This window comes from Petaurus breviceps, unplaced genomic scaffold, assembly GCF_028583685.1.
Source record: "Petaurus breviceps papuanus isolate PSGF00001 unplaced genomic scaffold, PetGlider_PUasm1.0 90683, whole genome shotgun sequence".
In the NCBI taxonomy this organism is placed as follows: domain Eukaryota; kingdom Metazoa; phylum Chordata; class Mammalia; order Diprotodontia; family Petauridae; genus Petaurus; species Petaurus breviceps.
In genome coordinates, this window is record NW_027187308.1 from 5,905,059 (window position 1) to 5,932,339 (window position 27,281).

The 27,281-nt window shown below is 41.3% G+C and overlaps 2 protein-coding genes, 1 long non-coding RNA gene and 1 pseudogene across 3 annotated transcripts in view; 2 read left to right on the forward strand and 2 right to left on the reverse strand.

Annotated features, from left to right (window-relative positions):
• Window positions 1–900: 900 nt before the first annotated feature.
• Window positions 901–975, reverse strand: LOC138144067 (U6 spliceosomal RNA; annotated as a pseudogene).
• Window positions 976–4,483: 3,508 nt separating this feature from the next.
• LOC138144024 (uncharacterized) lies at window positions 4,484–6,326 on the reverse strand. The gene is made up of 2 exons (XR_011163852.1): window positions 6,199–6,326; window positions 4,484–5,846 (listed from the first exon to the last, which is right to left on the reverse strand). It is a non-coding gene; the product is annotated as an uncharacterized lncRNA (long non-coding RNA).
• A 442-nt stretch (window positions 6,327–6,768) lies between these two features.
• On the forward strand, window positions 6,769–12,063 carry RPL24 (ribosomal protein L24). Its single transcript, XM_069065317.1, has 6 exons — window positions 6,769–6,906; window positions 7,028–7,103; window positions 7,854–7,964; window positions 10,483–10,619; window positions 11,128–11,191; window positions 11,941–12,063. Exons 1-6 carry the CDS (start codon window positions 6,902–6,904, stop codon window positions 12,019–12,021), a joined length of 474 nt encoding a protein of 157 aa, XP_068921418.1. The 5' UTR covers window positions 6,769–6,901; the 3' UTR covers window positions 12,022–12,063.
• Window positions 12,064–19,434: 7,371 nt separating this feature from the next.
• ZBTB11 (zinc finger and BTB domain containing 11) overlaps window positions 19,435–27,281 on the forward strand; it is a 29,496-nt gene continuing 21,649 nt past the window's right edge. The window contains exon 1 of the mRNA XM_069065318.1: window positions 19,435–20,500. Within this exon, the coding sequence (XP_068921419.1) occupies window positions 20,191–20,500 (310 nt within the window). The 5' untranslated portion in view covers window positions 19,435–20,190. The remainder of the gene's footprint in view (window positions 20,501–27,281) is intronic.

Genomic DNA, 27,281 nt, shown 5'->3' on the forward strand with positions numbered 1-27,281 from the left:
TTGGGGAGTGGGGGGGGCGGGGTAAGTTGACAAAGTCTTTCTATTTTTCTAGACAAGAAAAAAAGATATAGGCTAGATAATAGTATAGGTTGGTAAATTCAGACTGTAAACTCCTTGAGGGGACAATCTTTTGCCTCTTTTTGTATCCCCAGAGTTTAGTACAGTGACTGGCATATAGTAGGCTCTTAATAAATGTTTATTTATTGATTGGTTGAATGGCCATTGTTTGTGATCTCCAGCTACTTCCCACCCTTAATCACTCATTGACCTCATTAACTCCTCCTCAAGACCCTTCCCAAACTCCTCCTCTAGACCACCCCTAGATTTCTCCCACAACTTTCTGTATGTAAGACCCCATCTCATATCATAGAAGAGTGAGAGCACCATAGAAGGACCTAGCACAGACTTACTCTGTGTCTAATGCAAGCAAACTTTTAATAAATTTTACTTTTCTTTGGCTGAGAAAGTCTCCAGTTGAATTCATTTGGCAGGACCCGGCATTTCGGTATTTTGGGGTCTCCAGAGCAACCCTAACCCTCTTCACCAGGGACTTATCTGTGCTTGGCTCTCTGGTGTTTAACATTATTATCAATGATATGGATAAAAGCATAGATGGGATACTTATCAAATTTATAATAATGGCACAAAATGAGAGGATTAGCTAACAAGCTAGATGACAAAGTTAGGATTCTTAGAAGATCTTTAGGTGCTTGAACATTGGGCTGAATCTTGTAGGATCAAATTCAACAGGGATAAATTTGAAGTCTTACACTTTAAAAATAATTTATTTTTAGTTTTCAACATTCATTTCTATAAGATTTTGAGTTTTAAATTTTCTCCTCCTCCCTTTCCTCCCCCCTCCCCAAGATGGTATGCAATCTGATATAGGCTCTACATATAAAAAATATGGAATGTTTCACAAATTTGCTTGTCATCCTTGGGCAGGGGCCATGCTGATTTTCTCTGTATCATACTGCTGAAGCCAGCACTAATAAAGCAACCTCACAAGTATAAGGTCTGGGAGATAAGTGGCTAGAGAGTACTTCATCTAAAAAGTGTGAGATTTTTAGTAGACCTTGGACTACAGGATGCATCATAAGAGGCATAGATTTCAGGACTAAGGAAGGGAGGGCTGCACTGTATTCTGCTCTCAATAAGCTCACATTTGGAGTATGTATTCAGTTCTGGGTCCTTGAGAGTAAGGATTGTTTCATTCATTACATTTATATTCCTAGCACCTAGCAAAATGCCTGGCACATAATAGGAGCTATGTGAATTGATTAATTCTGGCTTGGTTTCTTTGGATATAATCCAAATTATGAAAGTCCATCCTAAAATGTATCATTTGGGACTTGACATAGTACTCTAGATATTGTCTAACCATGGCAGGGCACATTAGGACTTTTACCTCATTATCAATACTATGATTTATCTTTGTTTATCATATCACCCCTTTGACTCTGTGGAGTCCAAAATTATCCAATCTGCAATAAAAGAAACTGAGGCAGAGCTCTGAGCCAATAGCATTTTATTAAAGGATTCCTCCAATGAAGTGGACCTTAGATCTTCCTCACAATCTGAGATGCCCCCTTCCTACTGGGTCTTAGTTTTACAATGCTTGATACTTAAATGACATAGAAGGGGCACAGTAAAATACAGTCTTATTGGTTTATAGATCTTGGCCTTTACCCTCTAGGAGGGTCTACACAAAGTACAGGATCCCATTGGTTGACAAACCAATAAGCATACCTTAGCAGACCTATTTTAACCTTTCAGGAGGTCCTACCAAGCCAATGAGCAGCCCCATGGGCTGGGCTGATAAACAGATATCAAAACATTTACATGGTCTGATGGACCAGAAGAGGCAGGCCACAGATCAGCAAACAGAGCCACTTGTTGGTCAAGTGTTCATGGACATCAGCCATCTTGGGCAACAGAGGGATGATAAGGGACAGAGGGGCAACAAAAATAACTGGGGGTCTTTCCACTCTGACATGCTGGGCTTGGTCAACATGACAAGGCAAAACAAGGGTAGAAAAATAAGTTATCTTCCTATGCTTAAGCAAGGGAACTTAGAATCTGCAGTTCATAGCTCTGAATCTAAAGAACTTATAATCATATCATCTCAAACTGATTAATACTGATTGGAATAAAATAGGGGTCTAATTAAACATCTATCACAGCTCATACCAAGCCTGTAATATGATTAAAAACTCCCAGCTATCTCTATCTCTCGAGTCATACTTTCCCTATTGTGTACTTATGCAATTACTTTTTTTTGAAACTAAGTGTAGGACTTCATTTTAGAATAAGTTCCTATTTAATTTCATTTTATGAGATCTGGCTCCTAACTCCAACCTGTAAAGTTAAGTATTTATCCCTGAGTTGAACGTGGTGGTACACCCTAACATCAGCGATGAGAGTGACTGAAGACAGAACATCTCCTGAGCTTGGGAGTTCTGAGTTTCAGTAGTCTATGCCAATCAGGTGTCTGAAATGTTTGGCATCAATATGGTGAGCACAAGGGAATGAAGGACAGGGGAATGTCACTAGATTGCTAGTGATTGAGGACGGAACCAACCCAGGTTAGCAATGGAATCAGCCCATAAGTTCCTGTATGTCCAGCCTGGATGAGACATGATCCTTTTTTTAAGAAAATGGTTAGACTTATACTGTACTATTATCAATTTAGCATCTGTGTGTAGGATGGATTAGAAAGAGAAGATACTGATGGCAGGGAGACCAATGAGGGGGCTTTTGTAATAGTCCAGGTGAAAGGTGACCCTAACTAGGGTGGTAGCTTTAATAATTGGGGGGAATTAAAACAGTACTTTGCAAGGTTTGCAATATGCTTTACATTTGTTTTGTGGGCCTGGATGACTAGAAGAATAGAAGTTGTCTTGACAGAAACATGGAATTTAGGAAGAGGTATGGTGTTAGGGAAAAAAAAAGTTATATTTTAGATACAGTAAGTTTGAAATATCTGTGATATTGTGGTGAAAGCAATACCTACTCCACATTGACTGGCATAGTTTTTCCCCTAAAAAAAAATAATTCTGAAGACTTAATTGATCCAGGGTACTAGAGTTCTACCAGATGTAGCTTCCTGATCAACTAAATATAAAAGACCAGCACAGGAGTCAGGATCTTCTCAGTCATGATGCTGCTGCTTGACCAGGCTTTCCACCGTGGCAAATATGGAGGCCAAGAAACTGTACCCACCCGAACCAGTCTGTATCCTTGCTGAATTTCTTTACATGCTATTATGTAATCATTTGTTGTAGTAGCTGTTAAATGTTAGATGGTTTATGACTGTTTCATTTTATTCTGACTGGAATTTCAGTTCCGAACAGGAACCACCAGACTGACTTGAGTCAGGGTTGGTCCAGAAAGATATCCAGGTAGAGATGAGCAGCAGGCATAGGGAAGTATGTAGGACTAGAGTTCAGGAAAGAAATGAGAACTGGATAAGTAGGTATAGTATTCATTTATAGTAACCAATCAACAATCATTTCTAGAAATGGTGGTTGAACTCCTGGGAACTGATGAAATTAACAAGAAAATTAAAAAAGAGGTTAAGATAAATTGTGTATACCCTTTGATCCAGCACTATCAGTACTAGGTCTATATCCCAAAGTGATCTTAAAAAAAGGGTAAAGGGGCAGCCAGGTGGCTCAGCGAGTAAGAGCACCGGCTCCAGTGTCGGGATGACCTGGATCAAATCCGGGCTCAGATACTCAGCACCACACCCAGAAATAACTGGCCGTGTAACCTTGAGCAAGTTACTTAACCCCAATTGCTTTAAAAAAAAAAAAAGGGTAAAGGACCTACATGCACAAAAATATTTGTAGCAGCTCTTTCTGTCATGGCAAAGATGTGGAAATTGAGAGGATGCTTATCAACTGGGGAATGGGTGAACAAGTTGTGGCCTGTGATTGTAATGGAATATTGTTGTGCTATAAGAAATGACAAGGGGGATGGTTCAGAAAAACCTGGAAAAATTTATATGAATTGATGCAAAGCGAGAAAAACCACAACATTGTACACAGTAACAGCAATATTGTGATGATCAACTAACCACAACATTGTACACAGTAACAGCAATATTGTGTGATCAACTATGATTTAGTTCTTCTCAGCAGTATAATGATCCAAGATAATGCCAAAGGCCTCATGATGAAAAATGCTATCTGCCTAGAGACTTCTTTCCTTCCTTTCAAGTCTTCTTGCACAAAATGACTAATATGGAAATGTTTTACACCATTGCACATGTATAACCTAGATCAGACTGCTTATTGGGGAGGGGGGGGAAAGAAAGGATAAAATTTAGCTCAAATCTAAAAAAAAAAAAAACCCAAATGTTAAAATTGTTTTTACATGAAAGTGGGGGTACCTTTTTTTTTTTAAAGAGGTAAGACATAGGGGCAGGACATAGTGTCCGATTAAGGAGGTTCAGGATTAGAGTGAATGGAATACTCGGCACTTCAAAAAATCCAATATAGTTTATTTAGAATATAGGTAAACGGGATGGAAACCAGAGATAACAGAGTAAAAGCCTTAGGAATAATAAAATAAGAGCAACTATTATTTATAGATAGATAGATAGACAGACAGATATAGATACATATTTACAATCATCATCTATGCTGGTAAGCACCAACACCTGACCACACAGGCTGGGGAACGTCAGGGTCCCTCTTGGGAGGGTCCCAGGCAGGATGTCTCCTCCATGGGTGAGATTCCAATTTGGGGTCTAAATCTTACAATTTAAGTAGTGCTGAGAATAAAGAAGGAATACTGCCAGGTGTTTTTAGCAAGCATTGTATCTTGTGCGAGGCCTGGGACAGAGGCCAATCGCTCCAAAGCCTCCCCAAGAACAATGTTTCCTTGGAATGGCTAATTCCAGGAGTTGGGCAGTTATCATATCTCTTCTCAAGGACGTGGTTGGGGTCTCAGGAGAAGCACAGCCCTCACATTCTCAGAATCCTCTATTCCCAAACAGCTCAGGGTAATAGAAAGGTCATATTGAGTTGGGGCCTTGGTTTGTATAATCTTATTCCTCACAGAAGGGCTTACCTTGCCCCTTCACATAAAGACACCGCAAAGGAAAATGAGAAGGATCAGACAGATCGGAGATAACAATTTCATTAAAATCCAACAGTCAGGAGAAATCAAGATTATCAAATGTGGCTGAAAGTTGTCAAGGACAAGGCAGGGGAGTGGAGAGCATGCTGCAGACAGGACAAAAGAGGAAAGGGAAAAGACATTTATCAAGCAGGTATTATATGATTATATGCCAGGCATTTTACAAATATTATCCCATTTGATTCTTACAACAGACCTAGGAGGTAGGTGCTCTAATTATCCCCATTTTACAGTTGAGGAAATTGAGGCAGACAGCAGTTAAAGGACTTGCCCAGACAGTGTCTGAGGCAGGTCTTCCTGACTCCCAGCTCAGCCTAAGGCCTAGTCCTCTTCACCATTTGATGCCTCGGGTACACAGGTAGAAAAAAGGTCATTGGATCATTAGAGGTTTTTGGTAACCTGGGAGAAGGCAGTTTCTGTCTAGGGGTGGATCAGAAGCCAGCGGCAAGCAGTTGAGGGTGAAAGATGGGAAAGAGAAGGTAAAGAATGAGAGGAGGGCTTAGATTGTGAAAGAGGTATGGGGGAAATCTGTCAGGCATTCGGGAGAAGAGCCGACACAAAGCAGATTTATGAGTAAACGGTCCTTCAGCATCAGTGTCCAACCTTCCCATTTTTCAGGTGAAGAAGCTGAGGCAGATTTAATCCAAAACCTGTTTGCTTAATTAAGCATTTTTGTTAGGAAAGTTTTTCGATTCTCTTTGCTGTGGAGGAGGGAATAGAAGAGACAGTAAGTGCTTGTTTAAAAAAGACAAAATTTAGCAAAAGTTTAAAAAACCTGAGGCTCAGGGAACGCGACTTGCCCAGAGTGTACTAAGTGAGAGAGTTTAAAGGCCGTGAGCCCAGGAGTCCGGACAGGGGCGCCGGGGCTCAGCCCAGAGCGTCCCACAAGCCCAAGCTCCAGGAGCGGGGCCAACGGGGTTCCCACCTCCTCCGAGCCGGCTCCACAGCTCCGGGCTCTGAGCATGCGCCGAGGCAGAGCCCAGCTAGAGGAAGAGGATCGCTGATCCCGCCCTCCACCCACCCCTACGCCATCTGCAGCCACCCAGGAGTCACCTCAGGCTAGATCCTGTCCCGCTGGCTCTCGGACCACGAGGTGCCGGTTTTCTCCGGCATCTCCGGAGCCGAGGGAACAAAGGACCGACGCCGGCGCAGAGGGGAAGGACGGGACGAGTGGTCGTGGGCAGCCCCGGCGTGAACATGCTGAACAGGCCATGATGGGGCTCTTATGGCGCGGCTGCGTAACTTTGTCACACCGTGACTCAGTGGCCCAGCTTGACTCGTCCACAGCTGCCAGGTGCTGCCAGGTTCTTAATGGTTGTCACTGGGAAAGAACTCTTGTTAAGCTTGCATTTCCGAGTAGATGGCTGCCACTGAGTTGTGTGTGTGCAAGTCGTTTTCCTTCCCGGAGCTTCTTGTTTCTTAATCTAATAAAACGGGGACGATAATTGTCCTGCTTAGTTTACATATCGAGGCCTGTATAAACGTGAGCTAAATTGTGGGATATAATCCAATCAGAAAGTACTAGGTTACAGACTAAAGACATCACTTTCTGTGTCCTCTTCTATCGCTTCCCTTCCCTCTGGAAAAAGTTCCAAAGCTCGGCGATCCAAGTTTGGCTCGCTACCGGAAGTGGCGTCATTCCGGGGCGTGCAACGTGAGCACGCGACGGAAGAGGACGGAGGAGGCCGCCCGCGTATATAAGAATCTTTCCCACAATCCTCTCTTTCTCTTCGCCATCTTCCTGACGCTTGCAGCCATGAAGTAAGTAAAGATACTTTCCAATCCGCGTCCATCCTCGGCCCGGAGGCCGCCGCATTCGCCGGTATGGCGCTTCCTCGCCGGGGACGTCCTCCGTGACTGACCTCCGTGGTTTTCGTTTCAGGGTCGAACTGTGCAGCTTTAGTGGGTACAAGATCTACCCGGGTCACGGGAGGCGCTACGCCCGCACGGACGGGAAGGTGAGACGCGCTCGCGCCGCTTGCGGGCCCGGGAACGTGGCGGAGCCTTCGGGCGGGCGGGGCGAACCGCGAACCGCGAGCGGCGAGCGAACTCCCTGCGCCGACCTGGGGAGAGGCTGCCACCATTTCTCTTCTGCCCGTTAATGATCCACTCTAGATTCACTTTGTATTCAAATTATCACACAATACAAATTTCTCCCTTCTCACCACCAAAATGACATTTTGAATCCATCATCCCAATCTGAATGGGTAGTAAAGTCCTCTCATGATTCGTTCGGAAGTCCTACTCCTTGCCTTTTCAGTGTTGTTGTATAAGTTCTGGTTTTGCTGAGTTCTCTCTGCATTATTAGTTCATACAAGTTTCCCTGAAGCCTCCCGGTACCCGCCCCCCCCCTTATCCCTTTCATCCCATAGGACACAATATAATCTGTTGTCTTTATATAGCATAATTTAGTCATTCTCCCAATCCACTGAGAGGTATTCCCCTTAGTTTCCAGTAAAAAAAAAAAAGTAGCTGTAAACAAACTTGTTTGTACTTCCGGGGTCTGGGTTGTCCATCATAAACTTTATCTTTAGACTGTGCTTCTTGGAGTTTTCAATAATGGCTATTTGGCTTATTACAAATTGGAATTGTTTCTCCCAATGGCTATTTGCCTAGCAGGATAATAATAATTCTTTCTGATGTGTAATATCTGGTGTTTTTGAGATTTCCTGTGACTAGATAACTTGTCAAAATTTTCTCAACCATAGGTTTTCCAGTTTTTGAATGCAAAATGCGAGTCTGCATTTCTTTCAAAGAGGAACCCCCGGCAGATCAATTGGACTGTCCTGTATAGAAGAAAGCACAAGAAGGGCCAGTCGGTTAGTAAAATGTGTTTGGTATTTTGGTGGGCCTTTTTTCATCCTTAATCTGTGGTGGGGAACTTTTGTCCACCAAAGCAGAGACTGCCTGTTGTATTTAACTTGCTTGAGATACTGAAAGGTTAATTTAGGGTTACAGGTAGTAGGTATCTTAAGGAAGACTTGGATTCTAGGATCTTCCTTATAGACTACAACTTACAACATGGCTGCTAGCAAAACACCTTGTCCAGGGTTGTCAGAACACATTGGAAACGTAATGTGGTGTTATGGTGGAAATAGAACGGATCAATAAATTGCTGCAATGTTTCTTTTTTTAAAGGAGAACCTTAATTTGTATCATTTTTTCTTTGTAATAGAATAATGATTTTAATATATTAAAGTTTAGTTTACAGGAATTTTTCAGGTGATAAATGGATTGGGCTTCCTCTTTTACTGATATTTCTGATGTGGTTATTTTAGAAATTCCTGTATTGGGAGGTTGCTTATTGTTGATTTAATTCTGGAATACTCCAAAGGGTCCTGTTGAGAATCATAGCAAGAGAGAATCTCATAGTAAGATAGTTAAGTCACATCTTTTTTAGGTATAAAAATGAAATAGTATGTACTTTGAAAGTTTGAGGTGCCAAAATTAGGAAATGAGATGGTGAGGGTGGGACAAGAGTTAAAGAATTAAGTCTTTTTTTTAAAGATGTTCCATTAGGAATAAAACAGATTTTAATAACCTAATAACTGTGTTTACATGCACTTTCTGTATAGCTCTTTGAACTATGTGGGATCATAGTGCATAGGTCACCTACTCTAATCCCCTTGTTTTAGTAATGAAACGTATGAGGCCCCAGAGATGCTAGTTTTCCAGGGTTACAATTGGCAGCCTAGGAAAAAAAAGTAGACATGATCCAGGTCTTCTGATTCCAGTGTTTTTTATATGCTTCTCTTTAATATATTAGCCAACCCAAGAAGCATCTAGGATGGATGTGGCTAGAGCCTGGACCGAGAGTCAGAATAACCTGAGTTCAATTCCAGCATCAGATCCTTCATAGCTTTGTGACACTGCAAGTCATATGTCAACCTCAGTTTCCTCAACTGTAAAATAAGGATAGTAGCTCCTATCTCACAGAGCTGTTGTGAAAATCAAATGAGATATTAAATAATAGCACAGTTCTGCGCATGTAGTAGGGGTACTTTGTAAATGCTTATTTCTTCTGAGGGCCGCCCCAATTGCTTATGTCTTTTCCCACACCCCTTTTATTATCTAATATCAAATGCTCTGGTCATAAGTTATGTTTATATACAGATGATAATCAGCAAACATTTATTATGAGCCAGACATTATACAAGGTCCTGGTGGTACACAAAGATTAAAATATGTCTGCCCCAAAGGAACTTAATTCTAGCACTGGGAAAACATGTACAAGTATTAAGTAAATACAAAGATTTGGGGCAGAAGAATACTTAGCCAATGCAGTAAATCTGCTGAACAAGGTGGAAGAAGCTGAGGTTTGAAACAAGCTAGGGCTTCAGATATGCTTAGGTCAGGAAGACAGCACATGCTAGACACAGGGTCATCATGTGTAAAGAATAGGAAATAGGCCAGTTTGACTGGAATGTAGGGTACTTTAGTGGAGTATGTAATGAGTGGAACAGCAGCCATGTTGTGCAGGGTAGTCCTCTGAAAACTTTAGCAAGAGAATTGCATGGTCAGGTGTGCTTTTAGGAGTATGGCTTTGGCAGTAAAGTGTAAGATGAACTGTATAGGCCCAAAGACCAATTAAGAAACATTGGTGGGGCTTGAATCAGAGCAGCAGACTTGCAAATGAAGATGATGAAATAATAAAAGATAATCTAGAAAGAGATAATCTAGAGGTAGAATTGGCAAGTCTTGGCAGTTGATTTAGATGTAGGCATTTAAGAGGGTAAAGAGGTGTCTGAGACTTTGAACCTTGCTGAATAGAAGGATTGGTGATGCCTTTGAAAGAAAGTAGGGGGTGTAAAATGTGTAGAAGCATTGTCAGGTGTCTTGTGTTTCACTTTGGTTTTTTGGTGTTAGGTTTTAGTGGATTCATATTTCCTGTTGCTTGTCCTGAAAGGCAGGTGCTAGGTAAAATTAAAACTGGGTACTTCAGTTTTTGTAACTTTTAAAAAGCAGTAAAAATGGCCAGAGTAGGCAAATGAAAGGGACATTTGCAACTGAATATTTGAAATGGAATTCTTTTACTGAATACATGCATTATTTTGGCTTCCTGTACTTGGAATAATAAAGTGGGCTCATTTTCTAAGCATTTGTGTCAGATATTAATAGAAAGAGCTCTGAATTTGGTCAGAAACTGGGGTCAATTCTTGACTTGACTGTTAGTAAAGTAACCAGTGGCCTTGGGCAAGCTATTCTACCTCTCTGGACCCTATCTATAAAATGAGGGAAGTTGGACTAGATTGTTTCTAACTCAGTGCTCTAACTCTTCCCTGTGGTTACCTCTTCTTCAGACTCCCCAGTTAATGAAATGCTGTTAATTTTCTTCAGGAAGAGATTCAAAAGAAAAGAACTCGCAGGGCTGTTAAATTCCAAAGGGCCATCACTGGGGCTTCTCTTGCTGATATAATGGCCAAGAGGAACCAGAAACCTGAAGTTCGAAAGGCCCAACGAGAACAAGCCATCAGGTGAGGAATCATTTATTAGTTTGTAGTGTTAATGGTCACACCCTTATTAGTTTTTATGCAGTTCAGAAGCTAATGCCTAAAAAGATGTACATAGCCATTATGGCCATTGTGTGGTCTGTGAACTTTTGCTCTCTTAAATAGGATACAGGTCAGAAGATTGTTTTTCTGTTATCACAACCCAGTTATAGGATGGTGAATAAACAAGTAGCCTTATATTGAAGCTGAAATCAAACTAAAATTGCTGGTTTTGTAGCTTTAGGGTGTGAATGCTCTGTTGAATTGTAGTTTTAATGACAACCCTTTCACTGTGTATCCACACTGCTAACCACAACCATCCCAAGAGTTCTTGCTCTGGGGACGTGAATGTTCTCAGATTCATGTTGGAAATACAATGTTCTTTAGAGTGGGAGCATGGTTATGAATAGGAATCATTTTCTGTTTTGCTACTAACACCTGGTTCCACTTTTCCAATTTTGTTTTTCTATTTAATATAATTTTTACTTTTTAGGGCTGCTAAGGAAGCAAAAAAGGCTAAGCAAGCAACTAAGAAGACAGCTGCATCTGCTGCTAAGGTAATTATTGTAATACTTTGGTTACTGAAGTATATTTATTTGAATATTAAATAACTGCAGTATGCTAAAAATCAGTTGAAGCAGAATCTGGGTGACTATTATAGCTGGGACTATTGAAGATGGAGGTGGTTTCAGGTCTCATTATGTCATCATTTGAAATTCAGAAGTGTGTAAACAAGGTCATCTCCAGCTAGATCAGTCACAGAAAGGCAGCTTCTTTTGTTCCCTAGTTTAAGTTGCAGAGAAGATGCTGGCCTGCATTGGATAGAACTCTGGACCTGGAGTCAGGAAACCCCAAGTTCAGGTCCAGTCTCAGATGCTTAATAGATCTTGGGCAAGTCACTTAACCTCTGTGCCTCAGTGTCTGTCTCAGTAAAATGAGGATAATAATGGCACCTATCTCTCATAGTTGCTGTGACAGTGAGATGAGGTAATAATTGTAAAGTGTTTAGCTGCCACATAGTAAGCACTATGTAAATGTTAGCCATCATCATTATTACCACCAATGAAATAACAGGTCCAGTCACCTATCCTTATCAGTGTAGCCCAAAGCTAGCCTGGGTTTCCCTCAGAAGCATTGTAAAGAATCTCAAGCCAGGTACATACTAATACTAGATTGAGCAGTTAAGAGGAGGAAAGGGAAGGCGGGGGGTTGCTGGCAAGTTTTATTTTTGTGGGTGATATGAGATTATTGAACAATGTGTAGGAAAATTGCAATCATGTCACATTAATTCATGTCTTTTTCATAGGCTCCTACAAAGGCAGCACCTAAACAAAAAATTGTGAAGCCTGTGAAAGCTTCTGCACCCCGAGTTGGTGGAAAACGTTAATTGTATACTAAATTGGATTAAATAAAAGGAAATTTAAAGCAACTGTGTTGACTTTCAAGTGCTTTGTGAATTTTACCTTATTAAATATTATTTAATAATTTATATTTTTAATTTTAATTAAATTTAATAATTAAATATATATTAAAACATACCTCTTGGCTATGAACTTTTTAAGAATTGGCTTGATGTTAATGATTGCTTAAGAAGCATGTTTTTGGTTTTATTTTTGCTAAAAATCAAGCTGTTCTAAACTGGGGACATGATGGAATTGTCCTTAAGTTGTTTGAGTTTTTGAGGAGGGTCATTGCTTACTCTTTATCAAGTTGAATTTCCAGTATTATTTTCATACAACATTAAAAAAAATCCATAAAATTAGATCATTTTGCTCTGACTTGATGCAGATTGCTAGATTCTTAGTTCACTTATGTTTGGCAATGAGCCATATACCAATGTTTCTTTTCCTTTTGCTTTTTGAAATAGAAAAATGATCCCTCACAAAACTTTTTAAGTCTAATATGCACAAATTGTTATTCCTTTCAAATGTATATAAAATTATGTTTCCCTTTCCCCTCCTGTAGCAGCAAGCACCCCAAGCGTCCTCAGGGTTTGCAGCTACCACAGGTTCTTGGATCTGCTTTGTTAAAGGAAAGCAACTCAAAATGGGTTAACAAGCTTACTTTAATCAGTCAGACATATATCATTTACCTTGTTCAGGAGAAAAGGTCAGCACCCTGAACCTCAAAGTATACAGGCATAATTATCAAGACAGAAACATCAAGTAGACAGATTTCCAAACTGTCCAACCATTACATCCATACCCAATCAACATCTGGGTTTCCACATTCTGGGTTTTTCAAAGCCGGGGGACTCTCAACAACGGCTTCCCAGAATTCAGATCAAATCACAGAACACTTCTCAAAGTGAGTCCCAAAACAAAGCTACACATCAGGGCTTATATAGCCTTCTCCTGGCTCAGAGAATGTAACAACCTTATTGACCCACTGGCCAATCAAAAAGTATCTACTGAAAAACCAGGCTCCAGGTGCACGTTAGCCTAGGGGCAGGGAAGATCTTTAAATCTGCATTTCCATTACACCTCCCCAGGCCTAGAGATGGCTACCATTATATACATATATACAAATGGGTATATATGTAGAAATTATTCTGCACGGTCTGTTTATCAGTTCTTCCTGTGGATGCAGATAGTATTCTTTGATAGTTAATTTGGGTATTTATAGTAGTAAGAATGTTATTCACTCAAAGTAATTCTTAAAACAAGTATTGTTATTGTATACCATGTTCTCTTGGTTCTGTTCCTTATTTTGTGCGTGTTTTTCTAAGATGATTGAGTTCATCGTTTCTTTTAGCACAGTATTTCATGACATACCACAATTTGTTCAGCCATTCTCCAGTTGACAGGCAGAACATTTCCAGTTTTTTAACACCACAGAGAGAGAGGTTTTTTAAAAGAGGAATAACAACAAAGTCCATTGGGGAAAAAAATCACAGTGTTTGATAACCATGGATTTCTCACCTCTGGAAAGGAAGTTGTCTTCTCATATCTATCTCTTCTTTGGGGTCATTTATTATTTATATATTATATACAGTTTCAATTGTTTTGTAGAATTTTCATTTACATTTACAGTAACTTGTTTTCCTCATTTTATTTATTTTGCATCAGTCCTCTGCATTAACTGATAAAAGCACAGTAATACTTCATTACATTCATGTGCCATAATTTGTTTGGCTCTTCCTGTTAAATTATTAATTGTAATCAAGTTCTACATTCATAGGTAACAATTTTTAACTAGGATTTTTATAGTATTTTATGTCTAACAGTGGGATAAAGGTATTTTTGTGATTTTGTCAAAGAAACATCACACATTTGCTCAGATTCGTCAGCAGTTAATTCTATAGTGAGGTTTCAAAGCTGTTCTCAGAAATAATTACTGTAACTTGCAAGTCTTTTGCTCTTGGAAAATATGCACTTACTTGGCAAGATTGATTAATGAGTTATTTCATTTATTATGAGTTATTTATTTCACAATTGGATTCTAGGATCCAATTCTGGTTATTTGATCAAGCCAATATGTCAATCAACTAGCATTTTTTTAAATAGTCACTTTCCCAGAGGCCCTAGGAATACAAAAGAAATGAACAGTCTTGTTCCTCCAATCTAGGGGCTGTGTATACAAAAATACATGGCACTAGCATATAGAAGTGTAGGAAAAGAAAGCCCTTTGTGCTTTAAGGAAACTTGGTGAGAATATACTTCAGGCTTTATGCATGGATAAGGAAAATGGAGTTAGCCATGTTAAAATCAGCCAGAAGAGACTGATTTGACATGTCTTGAAATTTGACTAGTCTAAAACTAGGATTGAAGCCTAAATCACTCTTAAGTGTCACCTGTTTTGGAATCCAACCAGAAACTAATTTTCCTGAATATACTAGATTTCTGCAAATTTGCCCTCATGGGGGCAATATCATACAAACATGTACAAAGCAGCTATATACAGCAATTAAGACATACTGTAAAAAGGGTTCCTGTAAAAGATTTTAGTTGTAATTTAAAGTCAGTAGGCAAAGTTGAGCAGAGTGAGTGTTCTACACCTAAGGGATGGCCAGAGAAAATGTCAAGAGACACTCTTGTTTGTTGAACAGGCAGGAGTAGGTGTCACTGAATGGAAGGTGTAAGAAAACTGGAAAGGTGGGAGGGCGCTGGAAGTGATCGACACTGGAATTTAATGGGGGAGGGAGGACTAGGGCATCATCAAACATTTGCTTTAGGGAAATAACTGGCTGAATGGAGGATGGGTGAGAAAGGAGATTTAAGGCAGGGAGACCCACCCAAAAGGTAATAAATCAGGTGAGGTGTTGAGGGCTTGCACCAGGGTGACAACACCAGCATTACACAGGTGAAATGGACAGGCTTTGGCAGCATTGGATATGAGGGTGTGAGAGTGAGGAATCCAAAATGACTTCCAGGTTGTGAGCCTCAATGACTGGGAAGATGCTGTTACCCTCTACAGTAATGGAAAGTGAGAGTGGGAGAGAGAGAGAAAGTTTTGGACCCATTTAGTTATCTCTACTGGATACACAATTCATATCTGAAAGGCAGTTGGAGATGTGAGATTGGAGATCAGCAGAGATATTGGCAGGAAGTGCAGATTTGAAAATGAGCCTGGAGATTGTGATTAAATCCACTGGAGCTAATGAGACCACCCAGTACAGAACCCTGAGAGAAGCCTACAGTTAGAGGGTATAATCTGGAGGAGGATCCAACAGACAAGGAACAGTCAGGTAAGAGGAAAACCATGATAGAAGAAACCTTGAGAGTGTCAAAGGGTAATCAGTGTCAAAGACTGCAGAGATCAAGGAGAATGAAGGTTGAGAAGAGGCCACTGGATTTGGCAACTAAGATCTTAGTTGGAAAGAAGTTTCCACGGAATGATAAAGTTGAAAATTGGACTGTAAGGGATTAAGGAGTGAGAAGAGAAAAAGTGGAGGTACCTATTGTAGGTGGCCTTTTCAAGGAATTTAGCTACAAAGCACTGGAAGAGAAGTTGGAGCAGGTGAGTTTTTCTAGGATAGTAGAGACATGGGTATGATTGTAGAGAATAAGCTAGTAGAGAGTGTTTAGAAATATTAGAGTGGGAATGATGGAGGGGACAGTCTGTTGGAGGAAATGAAATAGAATGGCCTTGGTAAGGTGTAAGGCCACTTAATGTGAGATAGGGTTGAAAGAGGATGGAATTCACAAGCAAATGGCCTCAATTTTCTTCTATAAAACATGAGACAAGGATCTCAGCTGAGTATAGAGATGGAGTCCTTCGAGGTTTGAGGTGGGATGAAAAAATTTGGAAGAGTCAATGTAGAGAGGGGCATAGTGAGTTGATAAGGAAGGTATAGTGGGATCACCTAAAAGCAGCAGGACTCCCTTGAGGTTGAGTAACAAATTTGTGACCCAGTCAGAACAGCTGCTCCCCCTGTATTCAGCAGCACATATTTAGGAGCAAGGTTGGACAACCATGGGCGTGATCCAAGGCTGAGGTTTTGGCAGGACTCAGTTGGTGAAATAAGAGGCCTATAGATTCAAGAGATGAGACAGTGTAGTGTTGAATTTGTTTACCAAAGGGTCAAGATCAAGAAAGAGTGTGGCTAGTGCAGGGGAGGGGGGCCTGGGATAAAACTGAGGGGTCAAGGGACTAGATGTCAGGTGTGGATGAAAGATTTGGGTTTTATAAAGGAAAGCAGAGAGAGAAGTCAATCATAGGGATCACAGATTTAGAGCCAGAAGGGACCTTCCCCCCACCCCTCCACACCCACTTTATAGATGAGAAAATTGAAGCATAGAAGGGGTTAAGTGACAACCAGGTAACCATTACTAGATGTCTGAGCTGGGCTTTTAATCTTTGAAAGACTATCCAAAATCCATAACAACTCTTTCTAAAGTGCTTTCCACTTGGAAGTTTTATTGTCCAAAGCTATGTGGGGGACAGCAGTCACTTTCCCCAGCACCACAGACCATGCTCTAGGCAGGGGCGGGGAACCTGCAGCCTCAAGGCCACATGTGGCCCTCTAGGTCATTGGTTCAGCCTTTTGACTAATTCCAAGTTTCATAGAACAAATGTTTTTTATTAAGGGGATTTGTTCTTTTGAGGACCTAGAGGGCCACATGAGGCCATGAGGCCAAAGGTTCCCTACCCCTGCTTACGGACCCCTTGCTGTCCTAATTGGTAGCTCTTTTACCAAACATTATTTCAGAAATGCCCCAGCCAACTTCCTTCACTTGACTCCCTTCTGTGTGCCCACCTCTTCTAGACTCACATAGCCTTTACTTACTTTCCTGTCCTTCCCCTTCCAATTTTGAGAACCATCACCAAATCAACTAATTTTTCCTAGATAGTGTGTCAATTTACTCCCTTTGGCCCCACCCCTCATCTTTGTAACTTTAAGTACCAAAGTCCCCCTTCCAGGCCACAGATTAGCCGGTGGGTTGTCTTGGCCTGTTAGAAAGTAAACTTTTAACACCTGATTGTTGTTACAGTTATGTGCAACTGTGACTCCATTTGGGGCTTTCTTGGCAAAAATACTGGAGTGGTTTGGCATTTCCTTCTCCAGCTCATTTTAGAGGAAGAAACTTAGTTTTTTTGATGTTAAGCTTCAAGCCAGCCCTTTACACTCTTCTCTTTCACCCTCATTAAGAGGCTTCTTAATTCTTCTTCACTTTCTGTCATAGAAATGACAATCAAAACCATGGGAACTGATAGAATCATCAAATGTGAAAGTGAGAAAGAGGGAGAGAGAGAGAGAGAGAGACAGAGAGAGGAGAGAGAGAGACAGAGAGAGAGAGAGAGAGAGAGAGAGAGAGAGAGAGAGAGAACTTTTTGGAAGCAGCACCTCGTGGAGGCAGAGAGAGAGACTGAGAAGGATTGCTGGGGGCCACTTTAATTGCCCTGGACTTTTGAGACCTGCCCCGAGCTGCCAAGGACTGAGGAGACATGGCTGTTTTGCTGGTACTTTGTCTGTCTGTTTTGATGTTGTTTTGACAGATTTGTCCACTGGTGAAAGACAGTCCTTTTGTTGAAGAAGTCCTGGAACCTGGCTGTTCGCTAAGAAGCCCTGAGACTGTCCTGCAGACAGAGAGTGAATACTGTCCACTGGTGAAGGACAGTGCTGTTGTTGCAGGGGTCTGGAGACTGTCCTGCAGACAGAATGAATACTGTCCACTGATGAAGGACAGTGCTGTTGTTGCAGGGGTCTGGGAACCTTTCTGTTGGTTCAGAAGCCCTGAAGAAGGATTTTCTTGTTGTATGTTTACAGAAATCCTGAGAGAGGGTTTTGCTAATGTTTTCAGGGGTTCTGGGACTGTTCTACAGACAGAGGATGAATTGATGAAGAGACTGGCAATGTATCTTGTGGCCTTGCTAAGCCTTGTCTCCCCAGGAACTAGGATTGCTGAGAACTGGCCTCGTGTCAAGATGAAGAAAAGACCTCCATTTGGGTATTAAGTGCTGTGCTTAAACTTGATGTAACTCTGGGGTAGATTCAATTGTGATCCAGGGGTGGGGAACTTTTGACCTTTTTGTGCTCACTACCCCACCCCAGGACCTTCCATTCTTTCAATCAATTACAAAGTCCCGGTTCTAAATACTACCCCACCCCTAGGCTGTACCTTCATTTAGTCCACCACAAAGCCCCTCTTCTCAAATGGAGATTAGTTTCCAGACATAAGTAAAGTACCTTCATTTGTTCAATCTCAATCTCTCAATCTCTCTCTCTCTCTCTCTCTCTCTCTCTCTCTCTCTCTCTCTCTCTCTCTCTCTCTCTCTCTCTCTCTCTCTCTTCTCTCTAAATGCCATTACTATCACACAAGCCCAGTACTCTATCCACTGGATCACCTAACTGGCACAGCTGGCTTTTTAATGGCATCTCAGATTTTAGTACCTAGAAAGTCCTTAAGTGTCATTCAGATATTAGAGGGAGGAAGAAAGGGGATTTAATTGTAAAGGACAGGGAGGGATTAAATTGCTTTACCCTTCTTTCCAAGGACAAAAAAAAAAAAAGATAGGATTTTGTTTCTCTATGATTAGGTAAAAGCTTGATAAAAGACTAGTAATCACTTGAATTGGAATTCAAGTGGTTTTGGGGAATAGCAACATAGATATTGTACTCTATGGATAGTAATGTTATGTCGTTTATATTGTGCCACAAATTGTGCTAAACACTTTACAAATATTATCTCATTTTATGCACATGCAATGTCTTCAAGATTAGAAATTCCTGTTAGGAGAGCAGATAGGGGTAGTGGATAAAGAGCTAACCTTAGGGAGACCTGAACTTTGGTTAAATGGTTCAAGACCCACCACAGACACTGCCTCAGTGCCCAGTCAACTTTCTAACAAATAAATTACAGAACCTTCCTTCCCTTGGGTAGGTGTGAGAACAATTACAAGGGCTACCCTTTAAGGATGGTTCTCCCCAGCAATGCTCAGAACCCCAAACAACTAATAAGTGGGTGGAGGGGTGACCTTAAGAATACAGGTTAAATACTGGAGGAGTGTGTCCTGGTAATTTGTTCGAGGGTCCTTAACTTTTTTGTGTGTTTCATGGATGCCTCTAGTAGACTGGTGAACCCTCTCTCGGAATGTTTGTAAATGCATAAAATAAAATACGTATCTAGTTATCCAGTATGAATAAAAAGACACGGACCTTACTTTGAGAAACCCTACTCAAAAGGTAATAGTTGGTGAAAGGACCGACAAATCTATATTATATGATATGCCTGAAAGCAAAATAATTTTGAATCCAGGGTCTAAAGTATCCTTTTCAAAAAACCAATCACTTTTTATTTTTAGTTTTCCCTCTCCTGTCTGAAAGCCATCCCTTTTAAACTGCCTCTCCTCGGCCACAAACTGGCCAGTGGGCAGGCCTCCCTCATTTGAATGGAGACTCCAAAACTTTTTTTTGTTTCAACAAATACTTTTTAAAAAAAGAAAAGAAAAAAGGGTCTGAAGACAAAATAATCAGCAAAACCAATCAGTACATCGAAAAAAAAAAATCTGACAAGATTACCGAGGACCCTCCCACCTCGGAAAAGTGGGGGTGGGGTTGGAGGAAGGGATAAGACTCCTTAATTCTGTGCTAGATGGGCAAGAAAATGAGGAGTAAAAAGTATACCTACTTATCTGTTTTTTATCTCGCGGTTCCTTAAAAACGGAGCGCTTCTGGTTACTCCCGGTACAACAGCCTTCACCCACTACTAAAGAGAAAAATCAAAAGGGAAAGTGCCAGGACTTAAGATGGCCAATCAAAAGAACTACCGGTCCCAGCCTGCCCACTTCCAAGATGACGGCCATGAGCCTTGAAGTCTATTCGTGCCTCTTCAGGTAGGGTACGCACCACCCGAGGACTAACGCCGTCCCCTCAGCCTACGTCATTTCCGGTGGTGCAGCAGCCATTTTGTCTGCCACAAGCGGATCCCGCGCGCTGGGAAGTGCAGTTCCCCCTGGTTACAAACCCTCCGGTCACCGCCCCCCACCCCCTCCCGCGGGCGCCGTCGGAGGGGTGGCAGAACAGGAAGATAAGCCTTCTCCAGGGCCGGTGTGCCCTCCAGTTGTCACAGGCCAGGGCCCGAGGCAGAGCGGCCAGGTGACCGAGTCGTCCGGGATGTCGAGCGAGGAGAGCTACCGGGCCATCCTGCGCTACCTGACGAACGAGCGGGAGCCGTACGCGCCAGGCACCGAGGGCAACGCCAAGCGCAAGATCCGCAAGGCGGCCGCCTGTTACGTGGTGCGCGGCGGGACCCTCTACTACCAGCGGCGGCAGCGCCATCACCAGCGCTTCGCCGAGCTCGAGGTGGTGCTGCAGCCCGAGAGGCGTCGGGGGCTCATCGAGGCGGCGCACCTGGGGCCCGACGGCACCCACCACACCCGGCACCAGACGTGGCACGACCTGTCCAAGAACTACTGGTGGCGAGGTAAGTACGCGGGGGGAAGGAAGGGGCAAGGTTCCTCCTCCGCGCCCGCGCCCCACCGGCATCCCGGGGTCCCCGAGGCCGCCGCGGCCTGACAGAGCCGGCCGGCGGGTGGGGGACTCGAAGCGAGCGGGCACATCCCACAGGAAGGAAGGAGGAGGGCGGGCTCTGGCCCGGGGTGGGGCCAAGGGGCTTCCCCGGGAGGCCGGGCCAGGGCGGAGGGCGGGGCCAGCAGCGGCCGTGACTCACCCCTCGCCCCGCCCCCTCCTCGATCTGAGGGAGGAAGGAAGCGTTAAGGCCGAGGTGGAGCGGACGGAGCAGGCGCGAACCGGACCCCGGGTCCCGCCTCCTCTTTCCCTTTTCCCCTCCCCACCACGGGAACCCTGGCCTCACAGTGTTCGGTCTTACCCTCCGGTGGTGGCCGTGATTGACGAAATCGAGGAAGTGGCTAGTCCGCTGTACTTGGGGTCAGTGTGACCTGAGTTCAAATCCAGCCCCAGAACATTAATAATAATAGTTAATAAAAGTTGTTATATAGCGCACTACGTGCCATGCACATCACTAAGCGTTTTACAGATATTATCTCATTTAATCTTCACAACAACCCCGGAATGTACGTTCTATTTTTATCCCCATTTTACAGCTGTGGAAACTGAGGCACAGAGAACTTAAGTGCTTTTCGAAAGCTCATAGAATTAGTGTCCGAGATTGTTGGAATTGAGGTCTTCCTGACTGCCAAGTGCAAAACTCCTTTATCATGCCACCTAGCTGCCTTTTCTTCTAAAAAGAATTTTTATAACAAACTTTCAGAATATATCTTGTTAGTCCCGCAAACCTGTTTTTAAAAAATATCCCTTTTATGGGAATTTTGTATACTAGAAAATTGCTTCAGTACAGTGGTATACTTCTATATTTGTAGCACAGGTAGTTTTCCCGGTTGTTTTTGTTTGGAGTTTTATATTTTTTATATAAAGAGAGAGTAAGGAAGAGCTGATCAGTTCTTTCTTCAGAACTGCTTTCTCTGTAAGTCTTGCAAATGTGCTGAACAAGTAATTGTTCAGTAAGTATTAACATACTGCTTTAATACTTGTGGAATTAACAGCTTAGTTTTGAAATCAGAGACAACTGGGGCCTTCAAACCAAATCTTATTTTTCCCTTGGCTCCTGAGTAAGTCCAGCCCTGACTGCTAGGTGCTATTTTTCTTTTTTTTTTTCTTTAGCTTTTTGGAGGGGGGAAGGGCCCAAGGTCATACAGCAAGTATTTGTTAATAGTCCGAGGTTGCATTTGAACTCAGGTCCTCCCAGCTCCAGGGCCAGTGCTCTATTCACTGCACCACTTAGCTGCCACTAGGTGCTATTTCTTTATATTTTTAATGGTATGGCTAGCATAAACTACAGATTGCATTTATAATTTTTCTTTGAGTTTTTTCTCATTCTGTCTTTTCAAGAAAATTAATATATCAGATTGGATTTTCCAAAGAAACAAAACTGGGGATAGTGGGGAAGAATTGTGACCTAAACTTTTCATACAGAGATTGCTAGGTGTGCATTATATGGACTGCTAGGCTTGGAATCAGAAAGGCCTGAGTTTTAATTCAGGCACAGACACTAACCATGTGACCCCACTGGACAAGTCACTTATCCTTTGTTTCCCTTGTTTTCCTCAAATGTAAAATAGAAGTAATGCTAGTATCTACCTGGAAGGGTTGTTGTGAGGTTCAAATAAGATGATATATACATACATGATATTTGTTTAAGAAAAGTATCTTGTACAACTGGCACTGAATGAGCACCAAATAAATTTTAGCTATTATTATTTTTGGTCTAAAACTCATGCCAAATTTTTACATAAATGTAAACAAAGATCAAGTTGAAAATAGGGTTCTAAATACAGAATCCTAATTTCAATTGGATGTTAAGGACTTTAAAAAAAATTTAACTGAGAGGCTGTTTGGTGTAGTGGAATAGAATAGTCAGCAAACAGTTATTAATTACCTTCCATGTATTGGCACAATGTATACAAAGACAAAAATAAAACAGTTGCCCTCCAGGAACTCCCTGGAGAAAGCTGCAGTGACAAATATTTGAGTACACACTAAATTTCTAAAACAAGAGCTAATTTGTTTACAGCAGATACGAGATACTAATGTGTTACAGGTAATTTTGTTTATAAAATGCTTTGTTACAAAGATTTTTGTTTTTAGAGTGAAAGTGAAACAATTTGATTTGATAAGCACTTATTAAGCACTTTCTACGTGCAAAGCACTGTGTTAGGTTCTGGGAATAACAAGTCAACATAAAAAAAAAGTACCTGCTCTTAAGTTCTGTGGGTAAATATTTACTAATTATGATGCGGAATTTTTAAAAACTTAAATATAGGTTTCTATATTATAAGCTTCACCACAGTTACTAAAGCTTGTATTTTATCATCCTATTTCTAAATTAGCATGAATTCTTGTAGCACTGATTTACCCAAGTTTTCAGACTCACCATTTTGGCATCTGGGCAGTTAGAAATATATATGTATTGTACATAGTAACAACATTGTTTGATGACCAGCTTTGATAGACTTAGCTCTTCTCTTAGCAATGCAGTGATTTGACAATTCCAAAAGACTCCTGGATAATGCTATCCACATCCAGAGAAAGAACTATGGAGTTTGAATGAAGATTGAAGCAGACTGGTTTTTTTTTTCTTTCTCAGGGTTTTTCCCTTTTGTTCTGATTCTTCTTTCACAACATGACTAATGTGGAAATATATTCAATATGATTATTTGTATATAGCCTGTATCAGATTTCATGCCATCTTGGGGAGCAGGAAAGCGAAGGGAGGAGGGAAAATGTAGAATTTGAAATCTTATAAAAGTGAGTGTAATACTTGAGAGAAATGTTCTTGAATAATATTACATGAATGAAAATTTTAAAAATAAGAGAGAATATGAAAGTGAAGAAATTTTGAGTGCTAGTGCAATAAAAGACCTTATTTAGATCTGCCCCCAATATTAATGATTTCTATGAAGAAATGCTGAGTAAATAAATCATTTTAAAATTTGATTTAAAGCTCATACAAAAGCCCTAACCAAATTAAACAATGCTTCATAATTCACTCACTAATGGTAATGTGTTATAATCTGACTAAATCTGTTATAAAAAATTATTCTTTTATATATATTGTGTGTGTGAGAGAGATAGAGAAGAGAATTTATTTCTGTTTTAAGACCATGCACTTAAGAGCTAGAAGGGACTTCAAAGGTAAATAGCCCAATTCAGTTAACTGAGGCTCAGGAAGATTAAATAACTTTTCCAAGATTGTACAAGTGAAAAGTATCAGAGCTGGAATTAGGTCCAAGGATTTCAGACTCTAAATTCAGTAATCTTTGCTTAGAGGTCACTTGGCCCATCCTGAATTTTACACACATAGAAAGTTAGGACTGAAGGATTGAGTGAGTCGATTATCCAAAGTCACTCCAAAGCAATGAGGAGCTGAGATTCCACCTCAAATTCCCTGACTCCAAAATGCAGTCTTTACCTCTTTACTTTACTTCTGGGCTGCTTCTAACTTGTAATCACATCAATGGTCATTAGGTTAAGATCAGGGGAATCATTTTAAACTTAAAACTAAATTTATTCTTTTCTGAGGCTTATGTGCAATGAATAAAATTTGACTGTGGATGTTAACTAAATTTGTTTGTTTCCAAATAATGCTAGATATAATTTTCTGTCTCTTTTTGTAGGCACATCTGTTTTATACAGAGCAACAAATTATTAAGCTGATTACAGGGTCTTTAAAGATAGTCTTACCAAGAAACATTAAAAGAGGAGGAGAGCAGCATTCAAGAATATTCTCCAGTGATCCAGAATAAATACACTTGAGTCCTTGTGGGCCATTGCCTTCAAGGCTGGTGGAAGCTCTTTTGTTCATTTGACTTTAGAAATATCACACGATTTACCCTCTGCCTGTGAACTCTGTAAAGTTTCTCGTTGTCTTGCATCTTCTCAACGCCACCTGCCGTGAGGCCTACTTATACAGCCCCTTCTTTTTCCTCATTGCCATCTTACCTTACCTGCTACCCTCCCAGGCATTTCAAGGTTCTGCTCTGAACTCCAGCATAACAAAGTTGCACACTTCCACCTATCACTTTTTCTAGTCACCTTTATTTCCAGTCCCTGCCACTTTTTCCTATTTAAGAGGCTGTTTAAATTGAGTTCTTGTAATCTCAGTGTTGTAGAAATAACTAATGGGGGCGGCTAGGTGGCGCAGTGAACAGAACACCAGCCCTGGAGTCAGGAGGACTTGAGTTCAAAACCAGCCTCTGACACTTAACATTTACTAGCCTTGTGACTTTGGGCAAGTCACTTAACCACAATTGCCCTGCCTTCTCCCCTCAAAAAAAAAATAACTAATGCTTGGACTACTACAATAATCTACTGGTTGGTCTCCCTGAAGCCCTTCATAATCTGCTTCCCCACCCGCTACCTTTCTGGTTTTCTGAGACATCAAACCCCCTCTACTGGCTGGCCCATCTCCCAATTCCAGACATTTTCTCCGGCTGTTACCCAGGCCTAGAATTTCTCTCTCATCTCTCTCTCCTGGCTACTCTTTCTTCCTTCAAATCCCAGCTAAAATCTCACCTTCTACCAGAAACCTTTCCTGATCTTGAATCCTAGGGTCTTCTCCCGGGTTGATTATCTCCAGTTGATCCTGTATATATATTGTTTGTACATAATTGGCTTCCCCCATTGGATTGAGAGCTCCTTAATGACCTGAACTGTCTTCTACTTTCTTTGTGTCCCTGGAGCTTGTCCTTGATTGCGGCACTTAGAAGGTGCTATTTAATAGGTGCTTGTTGAGCAGTTAACTTGCCGAATAACTTAAATGTTTAATATCCTTTGTTGTGAGTCATTTTTTTCGGTCCTGTCTGACTCTTTGTGACCCCATTTACACAGTCCTTCTGGAAGCATGAAACCCTTCTGTAGCATCTAGCCTCCACTTGAGGACTGGATTCTCCAGTAAGGGAGTGCTGTTCAGTAGCTTTTCAGTTGTCTTTTTTTTTTTTGTCTTTTTAGATGGGGCAAGGCAGGGCAGTTGGGGTTAAGTGACTTGCCCAAGGTCACACAGCTATAACTGTAAATTGTCTGAGGCCAGATTTGAACTCAGGTCCTCCTGACTCTAGGGCTGGTGCTCTGTTCACTGCGCCACCTAGCCACCCCAGTTGTGTCCATTTTTCATGACTCCACTTGAGGTTTTCTTGGCAGAGATACTGAAGTAGTTTCGAATTTCCTTCTCCAGCTCATTTTACAGATGAGGAAACTGAGGCAAACAGGTTTAAATGACTTGCCAAGGGTGACACAACCAGCAAGTAAGTATTGGAGGCCAGATTTGAACGCAGGAAGATTGAGTCTTCCTAACTCCAAACCTGGGACTCTATACACTGTGCATAAAGATGGAATTGTTATTCAGTGAATATTTAGAAAGTTTTGTTGAGACCCAGTCATTGCCCTCCTAGTGCTTATTGTCTGTTAGAAAGATAAGGCTTAAGCTTAGATAGCAATAGTGTTAACATGAGCATGTTATATAGTGGGAGTGGAGGAGAAATGCTGTGTGAGTCTGAAGGAAAAAATCATTGCTTATGATTGTATTACCAGTCATTGTATTACTTTATCAAGTTCCTGTAGTTGAAGTTAGGGGCAGTTATGGGATAATCATGTGTTCTTTTTGGTTTTTGGAGGGTATTTGGGGTTAAGTGACTTGCCCAGGATTACACAACTACTAAGTGTGTCAAGTGTCTGAGGCCGAATTTGAACTCAGGTCCTCCTGACTCCAGGACCAATGCTCTATTCACTGTGCCACCTAGCTGCTCCTGGATCATGTCTTCTTAGAAGCAACAGCACAGCAGATAGAGGGTCCATCATGGAGTTAGGAAGACCTGAATTCAAATCAAGCCTTAAGACCCTTTCTAGCTATATAACCCTGGGCAAGTCACTAAACCTCTATTTGCCTCAGTTTCCTCTACTGTAAAATGGGTATAACAATAGCACCTACCTCCCAGGATTGTTGTAGGGATTAAATGACAAAATATTTGTAAAGTGCTTAGCACAGTGCCTGGCACATAGTAGACATTTAATAAATGCTTCTTTCCTTCCTTCCTTCTTCCCTCCCTCTCTCTCTTCCTTGCTTCCTTCCTTCTCACCTCCCCTCAAACACTATTTTTTACTCCATACGTGTCTTCATTGTGTTTCTTTTCCTATATTTTATTATTTTAGTCCTTTGTCAGACATGTAGTGTTATGTGTACTCAATTGGCATTTATTTAGTGTCCATTATATACAAAACCTCTCCCAGATTGATGGAAGAAAACTTTGACTATTCTTCATACTCACCTGATTTTTGGATTTGGAATTCCCTTGACAGTTCTCACAGATTATATAATTAGCCCATGAAAATGCAGTTAACCCTTGACATTTGCTTGATTTTTAAATCCAATACTTTTCACAGATTAGTTTCATGTTTTGTTTCTCACTATTCTATACAAATGTGGTTTAGTGTATTTTATTTTGTACTGTAGATTTTTAGAAAGAAACTAGAGACATTCTCTTCAGTTGACACCACTGTAAGAGAGATAGCATAGATGATCTCTAAGATCCTGTCCAGCTCTAAGACTCTGGTTTTGTGCATCCATAAGACAATTTTTAGTGAGGATAAAGTCAATTACACCTACTCTAAACCTTGTCCAAAGATTGTAAGTGTTTATAACCTAACAAAACAGCTCAGGTCCTCAGATGGAT